Source organism: Tenrec ecaudatus, chromosome 6 (genome assembly GCF_050624435.1).
Source record: "Tenrec ecaudatus isolate mTenEca1 chromosome 6, mTenEca1.hap1, whole genome shotgun sequence".
In the NCBI taxonomy this organism is placed as follows: domain Eukaryota; kingdom Metazoa; phylum Chordata; class Mammalia; order Afrosoricida; family Tenrecidae; genus Tenrec; species Tenrec ecaudatus.
Window position 1 is genome coordinate 106,411,548 of NC_134535.1, and position 20,846 is coordinate 106,432,393.

At 41.6% G+C, this 20,846-nt stretch overlaps 1 protein-coding gene across 4 annotated transcripts in view; it reads left to right on the top strand.

The window, feature by feature from the left end:
* BCAT1 (branched chain amino acid transaminase 1) overlaps positions 1-20,846 on the top strand; it is a 114,903-nt gene that overhangs the window by 39,761 nt on the left and 54,296 nt on the right. For all 4 annotated transcript variants that reach the window (XM_075551985.1, XM_075551988.1, XM_075551987.1 and 1 more), the window contains 2 exons: positions 11,152-11,352; positions 17,092-17,202. In XM_075551985.1, coding sequence (XP_075408100.1) covers positions 11,152-11,352; positions 17,092-17,202 — 312 coding nt within the window. The remainder of the gene's footprint in view (positions 1-11,151; positions 11,353-17,091; positions 17,203-20,846) is intronic.

Here is a 20,846-nt window from a genome sequence, read left to right on the forward strand (position 1 = left end):
AACTTTATAACAACTGCAGCAAAGGTCTTTTGAAAGTGAAGAACTCACAATATAAATAATCTCCTTATTGATTTAGATTTCTGTATATTAGGCTTTAAAGGAAGGTATCAGTTGGCATACTACATGCATGTGTGTGTATTTACATGTAAGCATAGTGGTGGATATTGTCAAAGTGCATGTGTCATGAGGTGTGATCCTGGGTGACACAAAGAGTTTGTGCTTTGGTAATCGAGAGGTCGCCCAGCCAAGTAGACACAAAATCTAACTATGACAGTCTGTAAATAAGATTATTTAAGGACTGGGAAGTGCTTTAAAATGTGTACCCAATACACAGCCCCCACCTATGACCCTTGTTAATAGAACCCTGACTTCTTTTTTAACATCATTTTATTGGGGGCTCCCTCTGCTCTGTGACAATATTCATCCATCCACTGTGTCATTGGTACATTTATTGCCCTTATTTTCAAAACATTTTCTTTCTACTTGAACCCTTGGTATCAGCTTCTCTTCCCCCCTCCCTCCCCAGCCACCCTCATGAACCCTTGATAATTTACAAATTATTATTTTTTCAAGCCTTACACTGACCGATGTCTCCCTTCACCCACTTTTCTGTTGTCCATCCACCTGGGAGGGGGTTATAGGTAGATCACTGTGATTGTGTTCCCCTATCTCCCCCAGCTTCCCCTTACCCTCCTGGTATGGCTACTCTCATTATTGGTTTTGAGGGGTTTATCTGTCCTGGATTCCATGTATTTCCAGCTCTGATCTATACTTGTGTACATGCTCTGATCTAGCCAGGTTTGTAAGGTAGAATTGGGGTCATGATAGTGGGGGTGGGGAGGGGAACATTAAAGAACTAGAGGCATGTTATATGTTTCATCAGTGCTCCACTGCACCTTTACTGGCTCGTCTCCTCATGTCCCTTCTGGAAGGTGATGTCCAGTTGCCTACAGATGGTTTTTGGGTCTCCACTCTGCACTCCCCCTCATTCACAACGTTAGATATTTTTGTTCTGGGTCTTTGTTGCCTGATAACTGATCCCTTCGACACCTCGTGATCACACAGGCTGGCGTGCTTTTTCCATGCGGGCTTTGTTGCGTCTCAGCTAGATGGCCTTTTGCTTATCAACCCCGATTTCTTTAGTCTAATCTCAGGCAACATGCTTGCATTTTAAGTTTCCTTGAAGCTAGAGATACTCATGACACACATTTCATTGTTTTAAAAATCATTTTATTGGGGGCTCGTACAACTCTTATCACAATCCATGCATCGATTGCATCAGGCATGTTTGTACATATGTTGCCCTCATTCTTTTCTAGACATTTACTTTCTAGTGAGCCCTTGGCATCAGCTCTTCCAGCTCCCCCCTTCATATCCCCCTGACGGATTGTGCATTGTTATTTTCATCTCTCACACAGACTCCCTCCCCCATGTTTTCTGTTCACGTAGAGGGGTGTATAGTTACGTGTCCATCTTTGCGATCAGTTCCCCCTTTCTCCGTTCCTCTTCCCCTCTTTCCTCCTACCCTTCTGGTATCACTATTCTTACCCCTGTTCCTGGATTCTGTGTGTCATGAGCTCCGGTCTAGTCTGAATTGAGAAGCAGCACTGGGGTCATAGTAGTGGGGCATGAAGGAGCCTCAAGGAAGCAGAGGAATATAGGACACATATTTCTTTTTTTTCCCCCACATATTTCTAATTAATGAGGTGTCAGGAGATTTCTGGAAACCTTTGTCTTTTGTGGCCAAAAGGGAAAAGAAATCTTTGATGTAGCCTTTTTCATAAGCAGTTCTTTTGACGAATAAATTATGTTTTATACAGTGCAGTGGTTTAAACATTTTGCAGAGTTGCGCATGTATCACCACAGTCAGTTTTAGAGTATATTTTTCATTCTTGTGTCTATTATTAGCTTCCCATTTCCTTCTGACTGAGCTCCCCTGTCATAACCGAAAGAAGCTATTACTCTAGTCGCTGCGTCTCTAGATTTACCTGTACTGGATTTCATATAAAGAAAATAGTTTTTAAAAACTGAAAACTACAGAGCAGAGCACAGAAGAGCCTCAATCCAAAAGAAAGCAGAAAATAATAAAAACTAGAACAAGTTAAAAATGAGCTAAAAGGAAAACAAATGGTAAGTAAGATTTTAACCCAACTATATCTGAGTTACCCACTTTCCAGTGCTCTCTGGGGACATGACTGTTCATGTCCTTGGTCAAACCAAAGTCCACGAGGGGGCTTTGTAAATTAATTTTGGGCTATCTCTGTTTTCCATAACCATTTGCAAGCTTGATGCTTAGAATTTAAGTTCCAGTACAGTCTCTCCTCTGATCTTGGATTTTACTGTTAACAAATTCTTTAATCACACTCGTGAGTGTGCTTCTTCCTTGTGGACTTAGCTGACACCACACTTAGATGGCTGCTAATTTTAAGACAAGCCCTTAAGATCCCAGCACTCCTCTTTCTGAAAGCTGATTTCTTCGTTACACTTACCCATTGCACCCATCTCTTCCGTGATCATTGAGGGCCAGTATCAAGTAGGATCACATCAACATTTTTCTTAGATTAGTATTTATGAGATTAAATGTGAGCTTATTATCCATGCACATATCTATGGTTGATATTTGTCCCTGGTCCACTTGAGAGACAACATTAACATTTTTTTGTGGGAGGGGAATAATAGAAATTAATAATATAATTCAGTCCACGTTATAGCATTTGAAATACTACTGAGAAAAGGAAAATATGCATATATTGGAAAGCTTTTTGGACAAAAACACATGGGTTGTTGACTTGTACAGGTTAAAAATGTAAGGGTTGGACACAAGGCAAAAGTTTCAATTACACGGATTCGTTTAGGCAGAATTGTGTCCGCAGGACTAAGACATCAAAAGCAGAGAGCATATGAAAACAGCACATATATGGTAATCTTAAGTTACCAATTATCGAACCCCCACCAAAGCAAGAGACTTGAACCAAAGTCTGCTGACTTCCAAATTATGACCTTGGGTTAGCAGCCATCGTCTCACACTAGGGTGCTTCAGACTTAAGTTCAAAGGAGTATTTCAGTTCCTTAAATGATTACAAGTGTGGGTAAGGTAAAGCCTGGCTCACTGGGGGCTTCTTCATCAGATCCTGCTGTGGCCTATGGAGAGTGCTGTGCACTTCCACACACAGAATCTAAAATCCAGGTTACCTGTAGCATGCCACTTGCTTCCAAGGGCTGAATGGAAACTCGGTCAAAAACGCATGCTTAGGACCAATACAGGACGGATTCTCCCATAGGTGGGGGGGGGGGAGTGGGAGGGGGTTGGTCTATATAAATCATGTTAAGCGTTATTCCTGGTGGCAGGTCGCATCTCCTGGTTTAGATCAGTGAAATCACCTTCGTAGAGACAGACCTAGCCACCTCTCCACTCTGGTCTGGAATTTCCATGGAAAGTCAATGACCGCCACTGTAGGAGTGCTCACTGACTGGGAGGGTGTGTAGGCCAGTGCGCTCTGGCAGGAACCTTTTGGTCTTTATTCTCTTCTAAATGAAAAACAACTCCAGCTGAGGTGACCCCTCCTCTGAAGAAGCAGTTTTTCAGATGTAGAAATAAGGGAGTGTTTAATGAATCATAGGACATGCCACCTCACTGCTTGTCCTCCCTTCACTTTTGTCTTCAATGAAAACTGAAGCCACCTTTGTTTGACCCTGAGAGGGCTAGGCCAAGAAAATCAAGGCGCCTTGACATGATAGGGTGCTGCTGCCAGAGCTGCCTCCCCCAGACTTAGTTGGTAAGCTGCTCCCATTTGTTTTTCATGGCCTGCAGTGGAAGTAATTGCTCAGGGATCAGTGAAAAGGTTTGTGTGGGGCACTAGGGAGCGGTAGATGCCTTTAAAGGAAGTTAGCATCACCCGTGCAATCTTTCTTGGCCTGAAATATTTAGAAATGAATCTGTGGACATTTGATTGCCCATGGATACCGAGGGTGAATATGTTTTGAAATCTACTTGGAGGCAAACACCGAGCATCATGAAAAAGCGTACGATTATGCTTATGGGGGATTATGGGAAAGAGATAGTTAAGAGGGAGTAGTGAAAACAGAAGAAAACATTTATTAGAGCAACACTTTGAAAGTGCATGTGTTTTATTCAGTGACTGATGAAAGATTCAGGGTGATGTGGATGTTATGAGAACGATAATGACCTTGAGAGCAATACAAATTCAAGGAAACAATAGAGAAAAACAAAGTTTGTTAAGATCATCTCTGAGAAGTGGGAATGTAGTGTCCATGGTTGTTTTCTCTTTATTTTTTATTAGATTATTTTAATAAAATGACAATGCACTGCTTTGAGTTGCCACTTCTGACTCACGGTAACCCAGGTGTGCAGAAGAGAATCGATCTGTAGCATTTTCTGGGCAGTGACCTTTGGGAAGTAGATTGCCAGACCTGTCTTCTGAGGAGCTTCTGAGTAGGCTGAAACTGTTAGACTCATTGGTCAGGATTTGACAATGTCCCACCCAAAGACTTACTTCATTTTTTTTTGAATGATTTTTTTTTGGTCAAATATAACAAAAAAGAGTGTGCCTTCTTAACCAGTTTTAAGTGTCCTGTCCCATGACTTTAATTATATTTACCAGGGCGTGCAATCGACACCCATTGATTCCAAGTTTGTCCTTATCCCAAACAGAAATTACCCCTTAAATATGTATTACTCTTTAAACGGTTTTTTTTACTTGTTATGGTAACTAGATTACAGAGCAAATCAATTTTCCATTCCGTTCACATGGTTTGTTTTATGTCATTGATTGTGATACCCACAATGTAATATCACTGACCTGACTTCCCCCTGTGTTTCCCATTGCTCCTTTTCCAATCCTTTCTGCCTTGTGACCTTTGTCTTTGGCTAAATGCTCTCTGGGTTTCATAGGATTCATTTTTTTAAGGAGTGCACACCTGTCTCCCTAGTGCTCTTGTTCACCGTACAGAGCTGTCTACTAGTTGAGTTACAATTGAGCCACAGGAGTGCGGTCAGCTCCAGGCCTAAAGGATAAGTAAGGGCCAAAGTTTCAGGGGTTCCACCCGTCTCTAGTGGACCAATACTCCTGGATTTATGAGTTTCAGTTTCACTTCATATCTTTCTCTCACCCTAGCCAACATCTTCGCAAGTGGCCCTTTCCAGAGTTGCTGGTAGTGGTACATTGTCTATTGAACTGTTTCCATACATCTTCAATTTTCGTAATTATTTTTTGCTGTGGACTGGTAGAGATCAATAGTCGCACTTTTGACCTCATACAAACTTAAGACCCCAAGTACTATTCCTCAAAGAAGGATTTAGAACATTCGCTTGGTGGCCTGTTTTACCTAGTAACCTTGTTATCCCCAAAGAATGGTCCTGAGCCCCAGGCCCAATGACTCATTCCCTGAAGGTGTTGGGTTATGGAAACAATATTACTTTTATTAAATAAATTTAGAATTACGTTAAAGAGTGGATTGTGATGTTAATGTCAGAAATGAGAGATCCCTCTCAACCTGGGGCAACTTTGTGTGCTCCAATAAAAATGTCTTCAGGTTAAGATAGCCAAGGTTAAACGATTAGCAAAGAGGATTTAACTTTAGGTAAGCATTAATAAATTCATTTGAGCCTCTTAAATCAGTGGTTGAAAGCCCTGCCTTAGAAACCACCGGGACACCTTTGAGTAAACACGAATGTGACTCTGCTCTTGAGATTCTCGTTCATTGGTCTTGGGCGGGGCATAAACATTGCAATTTCAGAAGAATCGTCCCAGGTCCACCAACTGTGCAGTCAGTGCTGCAAATCAACCATTGTTCAGCAAGGTGAGGAGACTTTAAAGGAGACCATCTGGTAAGATTCTTGAAGCCATCGTTGCCCAGTAGAGTCACCGGAGGAACTTCAGAAAAAATCTAAACAGGCCAAAATGAAACAAAACAAAACAAAACAAAAAACAACAGCATGATGTCCTGCCCCACCTCTCTGGTGCTTTGGTCCAGTTATTCTGGAATGGGGTCTAAATGAATAATTTTTAAGAGTGGACTCTATTTTTTAATGTGGAACCTATTTTGTAGCCAGGGTTGAAAACTGATGTGGAGAAAGCCCAACATTACACTGATTCTTGTATTTTGACATAAGCTAAACTAGTTTCCCACGTCCTTTTCTCCCATGAGAGTGAAACAGCAAAAATTAAAAAAAATACGATAGCCTTGCCTCTAGGACCCTTCTCATAGCTCTTTCAAATTTCTGAGACTAACTAGGGCTACTTAATTGGTAGCAGCCCACTGTAAAGACTCTTAACGAAGTAAGATGATGAGATACACTCTTATTTGCACAGAGCCAGGGCTCAGAGAGAACTAGGATGCTGGTCAATATACAGCAGAGATCTTGTCACTGGTTTATCTGAGTCCCACTGTGTTTACCCGAGTCCCACATCTTAGGCACTTCTAGGACTTGATTTTCTATCACTTAACTTCCTGTGTTTGTTGCTGGAAAAGTGGCACGCGGGCCCATCCTATGACCTCATTTGGCTACACAAGGGAGAGAGAGATTGTATCTTCACCCCACCCCCAAGGTGGTTTGCCATAAGACAGCGGTTAGACACGTCTCTCCCACCTCCCCGCCCCCACCCACTGCCATCTTTCTTGACCACATTCTGATACCAACAGTTCATCTCACAACATTCTACTTCTGGGCTTGACTGAATTGCAATAACTTGTTGCAGTCGTCATGCACAACTCACAGACAGTGCTCACAGTTCAGGGGATTTATTACAGAAGGCAAACAGGTCACAAAGCAGGATCAGGAAACATTAAGGATATAGGCATTGATTCACAGCAAAGCTTCTCAGGCAGCAGCCGAGGCTCTGCTTCTCTCTGGTCCTTAGCCCTCAGCTACTTAGTCTGTTGGCCTCTCATTAATCTGCCCAGGGCTCAGGATGGCTGCCAGTTGCTCAGCTGTCTAGCTGTAGCTCTGCTCTTGATGTTGCGTGGGCCCTGCTCCTTCTGCCGCCTCAGGCAGGAAGGGATCTTGAATGCGCTCTTCTTCCTTGATGCTCCTGGGAATGCTCTCGCTTCCTGCTTCTGAGGTCACTTTCTTATACACAGGAAAATGGCAACTAAAACTCAGTCTCTTCGTTTCGTGTTTCACATACTCGCCTCCCAGGGTCCCACACCCAACCATTGGGTAGTGACATGGATATAAAAGCCATAGCCCTGATGAAGCATGCAACTTTCCTCTAGTTCTTGAATGCTTCCTCCCCTCACTATCATGACCCCAATTCTACCTTACCAGTCTAGCTAGACCAGAGCATGGACACGGGTACAGATCAGAGCTGGAAACACTGGGCATCCAGGACAGATAAACCCCTCAGGGCCAATATTGAGAGTAGTCATACCAGGAGGGTAAGGGGAAGTTGTGGGGAGAAAGGAGGAACCGATCACAGTGCTCTATCTATAACCCCCTCCCAGGTGGATGGACAACAGAAAAGTGGGTAAAGGGATACATGGGTCAGTCAGTGTAAGACATGGAAAAATATATATAAATGATCAAGGGTTCATGAGGGAGGGAGGGAGGGAAAAAATGAGAAGTGATACCACAGACTCAAGTAGAAAGAAAATGTTGATGGCAACAAATGTACAAATATGCTTGGCACATGGATGGATGCATGGATTGCGATGAGTTGTACGAGCCCCCAATAAAATGATTTTTAAAAAAGACACCTCACTTCAGCACACCTATGTTCCAGCTATACTTGCTGTTCCTTGCATCTACCAAGCTCCTACCACAGGGCCTTTGCACTTGTTTCCTCTGCCTGCAATACTTTGCCCGTAGAGATCTCTGGAGTCCCTGAGTAGTGGAAATGGGTAAGCACATCCTAGTGATTTCTGTCTAAAGAGTGGCGACCGTGAGAACCCGATGGAGCTCAGCTATGTTTTGCAACATAGGATCCCCTTGAATCTAAATGGATTCCAAAGCAGCAGGTTGGTTATCTATGGCCTCTCTTTCCACTCAAATTTCTGCTCAGATGTCACCTTTTACTATTCTTTTTAGTGCATTAACACCCCCCCCCCCAATTGGGAGCTCTTACAGATAGTATAACAAACCACAGTTCAATTAGATCAAGCATAATTGTACAATTGCTGCCACCATCAGTTTCAAAACATTTTCTTTCTTCATGAACTGTTTCATCAGCTCCTCTTTATCACCCGCCCACCCAAGAATGCTTGTTATTGTATTATACATTATTATTTGTTTTATCTTACATCGTCCAATGTATCCGTTCACCTACCATTCTGTTAATTTTTCCCCTTGAGTGGGGTTATATAATCGTTGTCGTTTTCAGTGCCTCCTCTCCCCTCTGCCACCCCAACCTCTCTGTCCCCTCAGGGAACCATTTCTCCCGTTACTATTTCTGAAGGGCTTAATCTATCTTGGATGTCATGCATGCATCATCTTAATTTTGCCACTTTTGTGTAAAATAAGTTTCCTCGCTCTCCCACTTGGTCCTCTTAAGCTAAGCTGCTCTAATTTAAGACTACCCACCTCATGACATACAAGCATATCTCTTTATTTCCTTATATTGTTTTCCTCCTTGGCACAGTAAGGACTTTACTTTGTTCCTCAGGGCTTGTATCGTACAGGGACCCAGTGTTTCAGGCTATTGGGTGGAGTGAATGAATAATGTTGTAGATGGTGAGCTTGTGTGAGAAGGAAGGACAGCGAAGGGCATTGGGACATCTCCTGTACCGCCTTAGGGCAGGGCTGCTGGATCCAGGTTCACTGCATGAATATAAAGGCAACATACTAAGTATGATATAGCAGATTGAGATGGAAGAATAGGGGGTAGGGAGGGACAAAAACAAAGATAAATGATGTGAAAGCAAATCTCTGCCTTCAGTGTGTTGACTCCAGCTCGCGGTGGCCCGTAGGTTGGAGTGGACAGCCCCAGAGAGGTTCCACGGCTTTACTGCACGCAAGTAAATCACCACATCTTTCTCTTGTAGAATGGCTGTGGATTTGAACCACTGACCTTTCGGTTAGCAGCCAAACACTCTGCCACCAGGCTTATTCACATAAGTTGGAAAGCATGAAAATTAATGAAAAGAATTACCCTTCAGGGTTGTTTTTTTTTTAAGCAGATTGTCATTGAAGTAAAGTTGTATTTACTTTATTAGAAGAAAATTTGCATTAAGTTTGCCTTCCTGTAGTGATGTGGACATGAGTCACTTCCCAGGAAACCCCCACTCCCCAATCTACTTAACAACAACCACACGTCTCATTGTTCAAGAACACTATGAAACAATCCATAATAAAAGTTTATGTTAAAATTTCACTAACTTTAAATAACATCCTGACTAGCCACCGTGGACACACTATTCATTCAAAGGCATGTTGGAAATTAGCCAAACATAACTTTAATGATCTGAGAAAATGTGTTCCGGGCACTATGCTAGAGGTGAAGAGATAATGGTGAAGAATCAGTTGAAGATCTGTCTGAACAATTCAGACCAGAGGTCAGCAGACTTTCTTAAAGGGTCAGATAGGCTTGGGGATGACGTAACTGGCCAGGCACAGTACTGATTTAGAGAAAAGAATCAACGTATCTGTGTTCCAATAATCTTATCTAGGAAAGGTTTGCGGGCTGTATTTGGCTCATAAGCAAACTTTACCAGACCCTTAGTCTAGACAGAGAATCAAGACAGAGAAATGGAATTCAAACATTAAAAGATTTAACTGGAGTAGTTCCCCTTTAAATATCTTTTTTCTATCACTCAGTAAAGGGTTTTAAGTTAACTTATTCAATAGTGGTAGAAAAACAGTTTTAAAAACGGTCTTCCAGATCTGGCATTTTCTGGGCCTATTTCCTTCCAATTAGCATGACTGCATTAGCCTAACACTGATGATCGTAAGTTGTCCTCAGTGCCCTGTGCGTCATGGCCACACGAGCTTCAACTTGGAGCCTGAATAGTATTCAGAAAATAAAACTGACCTTCATGTAAGATGCAGCGAACAACGAAGCAGCTGTAAGACAATGAAGGCAATTAGATTATTTTCATAAATGATACGAGCTAATGATGTAAAGTGAAGCTCTGTGCTAAGTCTGGAGAAGCGCATTTATGTGTATTAAAAGGAGTGTTTGTTTTTTTAAAAAAATATTCTTCACATGTCCTGATAACAGGTTGGAAGTGCCCTGGTATAAGAATAGCTTTTCAACTCATAACTTTCTTCTTTGGTTGGTGCCGGCCTTTCCGAGCCGTGACAGCTCAGTGATGCCTGTCTGTTTGGTGGTTTGCGATGGGAGCGTGGTTCGGTGGGCTGTTGGTGAAATGCTGCTCAGTGGATATGTTTCCTGTTTCTCTCCTTTGATGAAGAGACTCTTTGTTCACTGTGTGCTCAGCCCAAAGCAGGGCCAGTAGCTTACTGTCGATTCTCCACCTCTGTTTTCAATGAGGAAAACATTTGCTTTACTGCTCATTTCTTCTACAGTATATCCATAGGATTTTTAAAAAAGTGTATGGTAAAATATGTAATATTAAAATGTCCACATGAACCGTGTTTAAATGTATAATCCAGTGACATTTATTACATTAGCAGTGTTGTGTAACGGTCAGTACTATCGATTTCCAAAATATTTCCATCATCCCTAAATAGAAACTCAGTACCCATGAAACAGTAACACCCTGTTTTGGCTCCCCCGTGTCTCTGGTCTCCCACAGTGCGCACATCGGGTTTTGAAGACTCACATCAGAATCCTCTGATTGCGGCTTGGAGCAATAACCAAGCAGAGGTTTTATTCTCAGTGAGAATTATTCAACAAGACATTGTCAATTAAAAAGTCACCCTTTCCTTCCCAAAGGCCCAACTTAAATCTGGTGATGGCAGGGGTGTGGATCCGATTATGTATCATGTGCCTACAGCTGCAGTTTGGGCCCTATTGGAACCGCTACTCATATGCAGATATGCAGTCTCACTGCAGAGACTTCACGTGATGGCAGCATACTTTGTCGGGTTCGCATCGTGTCGTTAAATACTGAAATTCATTCTCAACATTTAAAAGCCAAGCGATTCCATTGGTGCCTTACCCTGAGAGGCAGCCAGCCGGTGGAGGCTCCTGCCGTTCCTTTTCTTTGATGACGCTGATTTTTATTCTCCAGGCTACAGATCTGATCGTCACACCAGCCAGCATTTTAAAAGCCAAACCAGATCCAGATAATCTGGTTTTTGGCACGGTTTTCACGGATCACATGCTGACAGTGGAATGGTCTGCAGAATTTGGCTGGGAGAAACCTCAGATTAAACCTCTTCAGAACTTGTCCCTGCATCCCAGCGCGTCCGTCTTCCACTACGCCTTGGAAGTAAGTATTTGGGGACGAAGTCAGTGCGTGGGACGTGATGGCCGTGATCGCATACTTATTACCCTTCAATTCCCACCCGCCAAAATGGTTGGTGAGCCATGGCTTTTGCCATGTTTACATGAGGAAATCGTACTACTACTTCCTGAGGTGCAGGGCAGGCGACTTTGACGGAATAGAGCTGCCCGGAAGGTTCCCTTGACTGTGACCCATGTGGACGCAGATTGCCAGATCTTTTTCTCATCGGAGCTGCCAGCCTTTCAGTTGGCAGGGGAATGCTTAACTGTGTGTGCCACTAGGGCTCCGGAAGGGAAATCATTAATGTCTTCACAGTCTCTTGGCCCTATTAAAAAGTAGAATTTGCACAGACGACTTAAACTAATTTTAAAGATAATCTTGAATTTCCTATGATGTCAATTAGCAAAGGAATTTAGAAGAAAGGAGGGCAGCTGGGAGAACATTAAGCACTCATGAGCCAGTGTTTTACGAAGTCACTACTCCGATCCTATCATGATTGAGGAGGGGCCGTTTAGTACAATGTTGTGGTTAGCTTTTAGTGCCAATTGCATGTTTTTATGACCAGCAGTAATGTGTAGTTGTGTATGTTAAGGGCTACGTAATTAAATGTCCTCTTTCAGGCTTGAGTTGAACTAATCATAAGCATAAAATACTTAGAGGTTAATTCTTCCCTCCATCCGTCTCAGGATAGAGTTAGCTAGATGGACAGTATACTCCCTACTCATTTTATTTTACTCCTTTTTAATGTGTTGTACATCTTTTCCAGAATATTAAGGGCATTGGAAATAAGCAGTGGCCTTCCTATCCAGGGATTAAAATATAGTAATAATAAATATTCATGATGATACTGAGAAAATGATACCGTTGTCTGCTGAATTCCTGTTGCATGCATTGTACAATGCACTTTCTATGGCTCTTCTAATTTGGTTTGCTTAATTGAGAAAGCGTATGGTTAGGGATTCAGGCCCGAGTCGCACTTCTGAAATTCTAGTCTTGTCTTTATCCCTCCCTAAGGAGCTTTGCAGCTTCCCTGGGTGGCACAGCGATTGAGCGCTCAGCTGTTAGCTGAACCGTCAGTGGTTCAAACGACCCAGAAGGGTCTTGGGAGACGGGCCTGTTGATTTTCGTTGGAAACCTTGGGGAGCATCGTTCGCCTCCAACGCACCTGGACGCCCTATGAGTCAAATCTACTTGACAGTAACTCACAACACGGAGCTCTATAACCTGGGAAATGGATTGAATCATTTTGTGCCTCAATTGCTTCATGCTTAAGTTTCTTTATCAAATTAGGGTAGTGGTAATAGCTACTATTTTTATTGGAAAGATGAAATAAGCTAATTTATGCCTATAGAAATATGCCTAACGATAGAGCAGTTAACTTTGTCAATGATACAATTCTAACCTTCAAGGGAGAATTAGAATTTTGGAGAGCCTGTATTCATGCCCATGAACTGTGAAACTTTTCAATACTGAATAAGTTTATGATATTTGTGATGCTATTAGCACAACAAGTTTTATTTGTTTTCCTAATGTAAAAAAGGAGTGTTAACATTAGGAAAATCTGCATAACTCAGTGACCCAGCATTTTCCAAATGACCATTGCTTGACCCTACAAATTTATGCCTAGGTTGGAGGATGATCCCTGCAGAGTGTACAGTGGACCATGAGGACTTTTTTAAAGATCATTTTAGTGGGGGCTCTTACAGCTCTTATAACCACACATCAGTTGTGTCAAGCATGTTTGTACGTATGTTGTCTGTGATGACTTTTTCATGTTTTGTTTTGGCTAGTCTGAATTAGACTCTGAACTAGGCGGAGCCGGGTTGCACCAGATTTCTGTTTTTTATCTCCTGCCAGTAAGAAGGGCTACTTGCCTGTGAGACTTGGAGCATGGCAGGGAGGCAGCCTCCAGTTTGCTGTCTACACACGCTTTCTCTCAGCTATTCTGATTCTAATAGAGGTGATGCTGTGAAGAAATTCAGAGGTGATTAAAAACCCAAATTTAAAGTTAAATCAGATTATCTTGAGTGAGCTTTGCATTAGGACTAAGTCCCAACAACCAAAAACCCAGATGAACTCAGTGCCATTAAGTGGATTCTGACTTATAATAAAATATTTCAAATTGCACTTTCCTGTCTCTTCCTATCTTGACGTCCATCCATGGGCATTCCACTCACCCCGGAGACCTCAAGCCTGCCCAGGGTTTTCTCTTCTTGACTGCCTGCCCTGCTCAGCTGTAGACTTCCTTGGCTACTCAACCATTAGCTAATTACTCAACTATTAGCTAATTCTTTGTAATGAAGTCATTCATATTACACATATCTTCTCCTAGCGCTACTTCTCTGGTTGAACCTTAACCGATAACATAAACCAATGGATTATAAGTGACCAGTATGGAAACTTCATTGAAGTGCTTTCCGGTTCCATACTTCTTAACTGCTCTTTAAGTCACCACCACTCCTGAAGTTTCAGTGTAGTATCAGAAAAATACTCACAATTATCTGAAAAGGCTATCAAAATTACTTCTTTTTTTACATTCTTTATGAAAGTGGGCTTTCTTACTATACTTCAAGCAAAACTTAATTGCTGGACATGGAATTCAGAAGCAGATTTGAGGATCCAGTTGTTTTCTTAAAAATAACAAAAGACTTTCCATAATTTAAAATAAGATCACACTTTTCACAAATTCTTTTGGAGAATACACCTATTTTAATTGAAATGTTCTTTGTGCTAATCATTTTTTATTGTGCTAATCATTTATAAAATATTTAAATTTCTCACTTCACTCTATGAAATCAATCTATACATATCACATTAAAGTAAATTCTTTAAGGTCTTCATAGTAAGAATCCAGAGATGAAAAATTTTGAGTCCTGGACTGGACTGACTAGAACAGATTCAAGTTCAAGTTGAACCCTACTGCCATCAAGTTGATTTTTGATTGAGAGCGACCCTGTATAGGGTTTCTGAAATCATAAATCTTTGTGAGAGCTGATAGCCTCATCTTTTTCCTGCATGATGGCAGTTGGACTTGAACTCTCCTGGCCTTGTGGTTGCAGCCTAATGCTTATCCCATAGGACCCTGGGGATTCTTAGGCTCCAGCTGAAGCTGAAAGCTATTCAAACAATCCACAAGAGCAAAAGTACAACTTGAGCATATCCCACCTGAATTTAGAGTCTATCTCAGGATTACAGTGAACTAATGATCAAAGACTAGATGAGTTATGAGATGACATCATGGAAGAAAGCAAAAAGTTATTGGAAGACAGCAAAAAAGAAAAGACAAAAAATGAGAAGAAATTCTGAATCATACTCTTGAACTTGGAGTAGCTAAAGTGAATTGGATTGATGAAATAGAAGAACGAACAGAAAACTCAAAAGCAGCTCAAGAACATAATGTATTTTAATGAAATGTACAATGAACTGGAGTTTAAAACAAAGGGGAAAACATACATATCTACAGTTGAAGAACCAAAGAAAAGATTCCAGCATTGATTTGCAATATTAAAGGATTCTGTGTGCAAAATATTGACTAATGCAGGAAGCATGAAAAGAAGATGAAAGAAATAGCGTTGTCAAAAAACATTGGTTGGCATTCAAACATTTCAGGAAGTCATATTTGATCAAGAACCAAACTTATGGAAGAAATAAATCCAACCTGCATTGAAGGCAATTGCCAACAAAGCAAAACAAAGCCCAAACTTCCTGCATCCAGTTGATTCTGACTCATAGTAACCAAGACTATAAATCTTTGTGGGAGCAGATAGTGGCTGGTGGGTTTGACTCACTGATCATGCAATTTGGTAGCAGTCCAATCTTACCTGACAGTACCCCCTAAGAATGGATGGGATGCCAATTGACATGCACAACCAAGTGATGCAACCCTGAAAGCACTTACTATAGTTACCTGGTCAACTGAATAGAAGAGATTCATATTTGTGCCCATTCAAAAAAAACAAGCCAGTGACCAAGCAGAAGACAGGCAATAGCGAACAATGTTGTTGATATCACATGCAAGTAAAATTTTGCTGAAGATACTCCAAAGATGGCTACAGCAGTAGACCAACATGGAATTGCCAACAATTCAAGCCAGACTCAGAATAAAGTATATTATATGAAATCTATATGTAGATTTAGGGATATGCCTTTGAAAGTTGGACATTGAATAAGGAAGACTGAAGAAAAATCAATGCATTTGAATTGTGCTGGAGAAGAACAGAACAATACTGAACATATGGACTGCTAAAAGGACAAACAATACCCTCTTAGAAGAAGTACAACCTGAGGACTCCTTAGAGGCAAGGATGGCAAGAGTCTGTCTTACATGTTTTGGACATGTCAGGAAAGACCGGCCCCTAGAGAAGGATGGTCATCATCTTTGGTAAAGTGAAGGGGCAGCGAACAAGCGGAAGGCCCTCAATGAGATGGGTTGACAAGGTGGTTCCAACAGTGGCCTCAGGCGTTGGTGCAGGGCCACGCAGTGTTTCATTCTGTTGTGCACACGGGGTCGCTTTATGGGTCAGAACCGACTTGATGGCACTGACAGCAACAAGAAGTTGAGGTCGGAAGATATCCTGTTGACACAATCTGAAAAACAGTAATCAAGGTCAGAGTCCATGGGTGGCATAAACGTCAACACACTTGACAGCTAACAGAAATCAGGGAGATTTGAGTCTGCTCAGAGTCCCCTTGAAAGAAAGTCTGGCAAGAAAATGGTGTGGTTTCAGTAGGGAGAAAGAGACTGCCACTCCTTTCCAGCTGTAGGCCAGTTTCCACGAGGCAGAGAGCAGACATTCCGACTTTCTTTAACCTAGAATGACACCAACTGTTCCTTCCACAAAATTCAACTTTTATGCAGGGTTCAATAATTCATTTTAATGGCCATGCATGACTCATAGAACACTCTCAAAACTATGAGGGTTTAATGGGGAATTTAACAGGGCACTACTATAAAACCTGTGTCAGAATACATAAAGATGCAGACATTGGTCCACAGCAGCCAGATCTCTGTCTCTGGTCCTCAGCCAAGTGGTCCCTGTGACCTCTGCCTCTGAGGGCCAGGAAACCCTTATGAGGTTCCGTCTTCCAGTCTTAGAGCCTCAGTACTACCTCTCTGTTCTGTCTCATGGTCTTCGAGCTTCAGCCTTTGGTTTCTGTGGGGCAAGGCTTCTGGTGCCTCCCTGGAGGCAGGGATTTTGAATGTGCTTAGCTGGTGGCTCTTTATGGTCTTGGGAATTCTCTCTTCCTGCTTCAGAAATCTCTCATTCTTATACCAGAGGAATGGTAAAACTTGACCAATCCTTAAAGTTATTTCCTTCTCATTTGCATGGCTCACCTAATCATTGCGTGGAAGTTAAAAAAAAATTAGTAGAAGAGCCAAACTTCAGCAATTTTACTCACCCATACTGGTGATTTACTTCTGGAGATAAAAAAAACCCAACAAACCAGCCATTGAAAATTCTTTGGAGCATAGCTCCTCTCTGACACGTGACTTGGGATCTATTCAATGGACTCTATTTTGAGGTCTCTTTGAACCAACAGGAAGTTGAATCTTACATGATAAAGGAAATGAGCACTCCTAGAAAAATCACCCTTTTGAATACAGATTGTTTTTATGGCATTATTCTCTTAAAAATTGTTTCTCTCTTAAGAATCGTTTCTCTCTGGGCTTCAGTTATTTTTATGTCATTATTCTCCTAAGATTTGTTTCTGTTTTATCTTCAGTTATTTGAAGGACTGAAAGCATTTCGGGGAGTAGATAATAAAATCCGACTGTTTCGACCAAATCTCAATATGGATAGAATGTACCGATCCGCTCTGAGGGCTACTTTACCGGTATGTAATTTTTGGAATTTCTTTGAATGCCTTGGGTAACTGTGAGTTTATACCAAATAAATCATTTCTAAACACTTAGAACAACATTCAATACAAACCATATGACATAGGATTTGTTTCCTGTCTACTTTATAGTTCAGGAAGTTTGTCAGCAGCCCTTGTGGCAATGTGGGCTATACTGTGCTAACTACAAGGTGATTGGTTCGAATCCACCAGTTTCTCCATGGAAGACAGATAAGGCTGTCCACCCTGTAATGAGTGAAAGCCTCAGAAACGAGGCAGTTGTACTCTGTCCTATAAGGTTGCGAATAAGTTGGCATATTTGGCATATGAAGAGTCGATGGCAGTATTTTTTGGTTTTATTTTTACTTTGTAATTAGTGAGGTAAAAATTGGGCTGACTAGCAGTTAATAATTGATTATTTTCTTTAATGAGTGTCTACTACATTAATATATATGTGGGAGATAATAGTCTTAAGCTACAATCATTATGATTTAAAGACCATATAGAGTTATGTTGAAAATAGGTTGTAGAGGGTGTGGCACAGATAGGGGGAGTATTTTGCCATCATTTGAGAACAACAAATGTATAGTGGTCTGACTCATGAGTTGGAATTGACTCAATGGCAGTGTGTGATAGTGATTGGACTAGTTATTTTTATAGTTCATCCCCAAACCAGATATTAAAATGCTTTCTCATGGTCACTAGAGCCCGTCTGTAATATTGTTTGGCAGAATTCACTCTGAACTTGATTAGATATGCACCCTGCGGTTCACTTAGGTTGGAGTGTTACCTGTTTCCAGTCCCTGAGCTGCCGTAGGCCAGCTTTCTGAACTAAAGAAGTCTTTTCTTTCATGTGAGTTCTCCGCAGTTAGCCTTCAGGAGCCCGGCTGTTGCTCAGCGGGGTGGAAGCCTGAGGTCAGGCGGCACCAAGTCACTGTCTTGTCTCCCTAGCTTTTTCCTTCTTCCGCTTAATTTTGTAAGCCAGGTTTCACCCACTTCTTCCAGAGGTTGTAACACAGTAACAGCGGGGAAAGGAGGAGAAATTATGTGGACTAGGTTCTCGCTTCACTCTTACTCATTGTGGACAGATCTCTGCCAAGAAGTGGAATCCAGGCCAGAGGACAGGGAAGGAACCCAGATTGGACACAAGCTCTGTTAATGTGGAATCTCATTTATTGTGCTACTGAGACAGGATTAGTGTAGGGTGTATTTTGAGTCAGTCTTTTGAGAAGTAAACGGATTAAAACTTGGAGTCATATTCCTGGCCTATTTTATCTTAGCAATGGGACGTTGTCAAAAAGATAGGTCTTTGTACAGAGAGTAAAACTCAAGCCCAGAGGGTGAATGACTTGCCCCAAATCGCACAAGGTTAAGTGACAGGACCAAAATGGCATCCAAGTCTTTTGATTCTGTTCGTGTTTCCACTAAACCCTTTCTCTAGACGGCAGAGGGAGGACCCAGCAAGTGATGGCCTGGCCGGTGTGTGTGCCAACCCGATTTCTGTAGCAGGACTTCCCTGATAGCTGTTCCAGGGATTTAGGCAACCCCTAATGCCCACTAGTCCTAGTCAGACAGACACTTGTTTCCAGCTCATTTTTACCGTGGATAACTCGTTCCATTTCTGCTTTCTCACATGAATAAAACCTACATAAACCATCTTACAAACTGTCACCCGCTAGAGTACGAAAACCATTTTGCTTTGTTTTCTCTTTTTTACTAATCTCATTTGCTTTTGCCCATTTTCCTATGGATCAGTGTCTTGATTTTTGAATGCCTTTGGTTTTCTGATTATCATCCTTTGTTAGCTATGGGCTGAAAATATTATTCTTACATTTTTTTGAAGAACAGACTCTTTAAATAGAAAGTTACAGTTAAATTTTATCAATTTTTTCTTTCTCTATAAATTGTGCTTTATGACTCTTATTTAAACAAAAATTCCCTTCATAAAAAAGATCACTTTTATTGATCAGAGCAAGACTGAGGGAACCCCAAGTCTATGGCCCTTAGTCACTCCAGGTCTGGACCTGAACTCCCCTGTGCTCACTGTTTAGCTAAAGACGGGTGCATAAAGGGAACAAGAACCCAAGGGAGGTACACACCGCTGAGACTCAGCAACCTTTGGAGATCAAGAGGGCAGCCTCTATTCAAGGACAAAGAGGATTCAAAAAGAGGAGGAGGTAAAAGGGCAAACACTGGGGAAGTGGCACATGTAAGGTGACATTAAGAGGATTGCAGTCAATGAGATGAAACAAAATGTAAATGAATTGTTGAATGGAAAGCTGATATGCTGTGTAAACCTTCACCCAATTCACAATAAAAAAGCTTAAAAAGAAAAAAGAGCATACAAGTGAATATGGATTGCCATGGACTGAATGACGTGCCTCCACAATCGGTGCTGTGGAAATTCACCTCTGTGGTTGTAGGAGCTGATGGTGGATAGGTTATGAGTTAGGCCATCTGAACCCACCAGCCTCACCTCAAGACAGGTGGCTTTCTACTGCCCCGACGAATGACAGCTTTGGAAACTCACGGGGACAGTTATGTTCTATATCTGGGAGGCTCGCCGTGAGTAGGAGTCGCTGGCAGTGAGTTTGAGTCTATATCACACGTGCTGCTTGAGTGCCAATTGCAAGCACATTGTCCTTGTTATGTGAATTGGGAAGGGTAGTGTGGGGCGTAGTTTGAGTCCGTGTCTTTTGAGATTAAAGTCACATTGAAATGTGTGGGCCCAGAGGAGCTGAGCAGAGATGGGGATCAAGCTCCTCAGTAATCAGTGAGTCAAAGCTCAAGGGACAAGGACCGTTCTCCAGAGCCCAGGAAGAAAGCGTCCCCTAAAGGTGGAGTCCTGAATTTGGCCTGTAGGCTTCTGGCTTCCCCAAGTATAAGAAAACAAATGTTATTTTGTTAAAGACCCAAACAGAAAGAGAAATCTTTCACTACTTTAAAGACGAAAGGAATTTAAAGTTCTTATCATGATTTAATTGTGAATGAGATGAAGGTTTCAGAACAGATCATCAGTTTTGCATTCATTAGCTTTTATAAACATCTTAATATTTTATCACACTAACGTATTTCATCCAAATCCAACTGATCTTTATGTTTTATAAGAAGTAGGAAATAAACTTCTTTTGCATGTTTATACTCAATTTTCTTAGCACTTTTTTGCATATAAATATTTGTAACTCCCAAAACCAACCAACCTGCTGACATCGAGTTGTTACCATCTCTAGGACCCTTGATTGCTGTTCCAAGGTGGTAGCAAATCTTTACAGGATAGCCTCATTTTTCTCCCAAAGGTTGACTTGTAGATTTGAACTGCTGTCTTTGTGGTTATCAGACCAACACTTTGCCCACATCACCACCAGGGTTCTTATTTGTAACACAGCCTTCACCAATTCAACATTTGTCATCTGTATAGTTTAGTGACACTGATCACAATTGACCCCCTGTATCCTTGGGTTCCGTGTCTGCAGATTCAAGCAAGTATGTTCTGAGTGGTAAGAGAGCAAATAAGTAGTCAGAGCAATCTCTCAAACGAAAGTATAACGTGGTATTTAAATTGTATTCGTTAACAATGCCAGTTGGACTGTTAATTGCAAGGTTGGTGGTTCAAACCCAACAGTTGCTCACTGGAAGAAAGA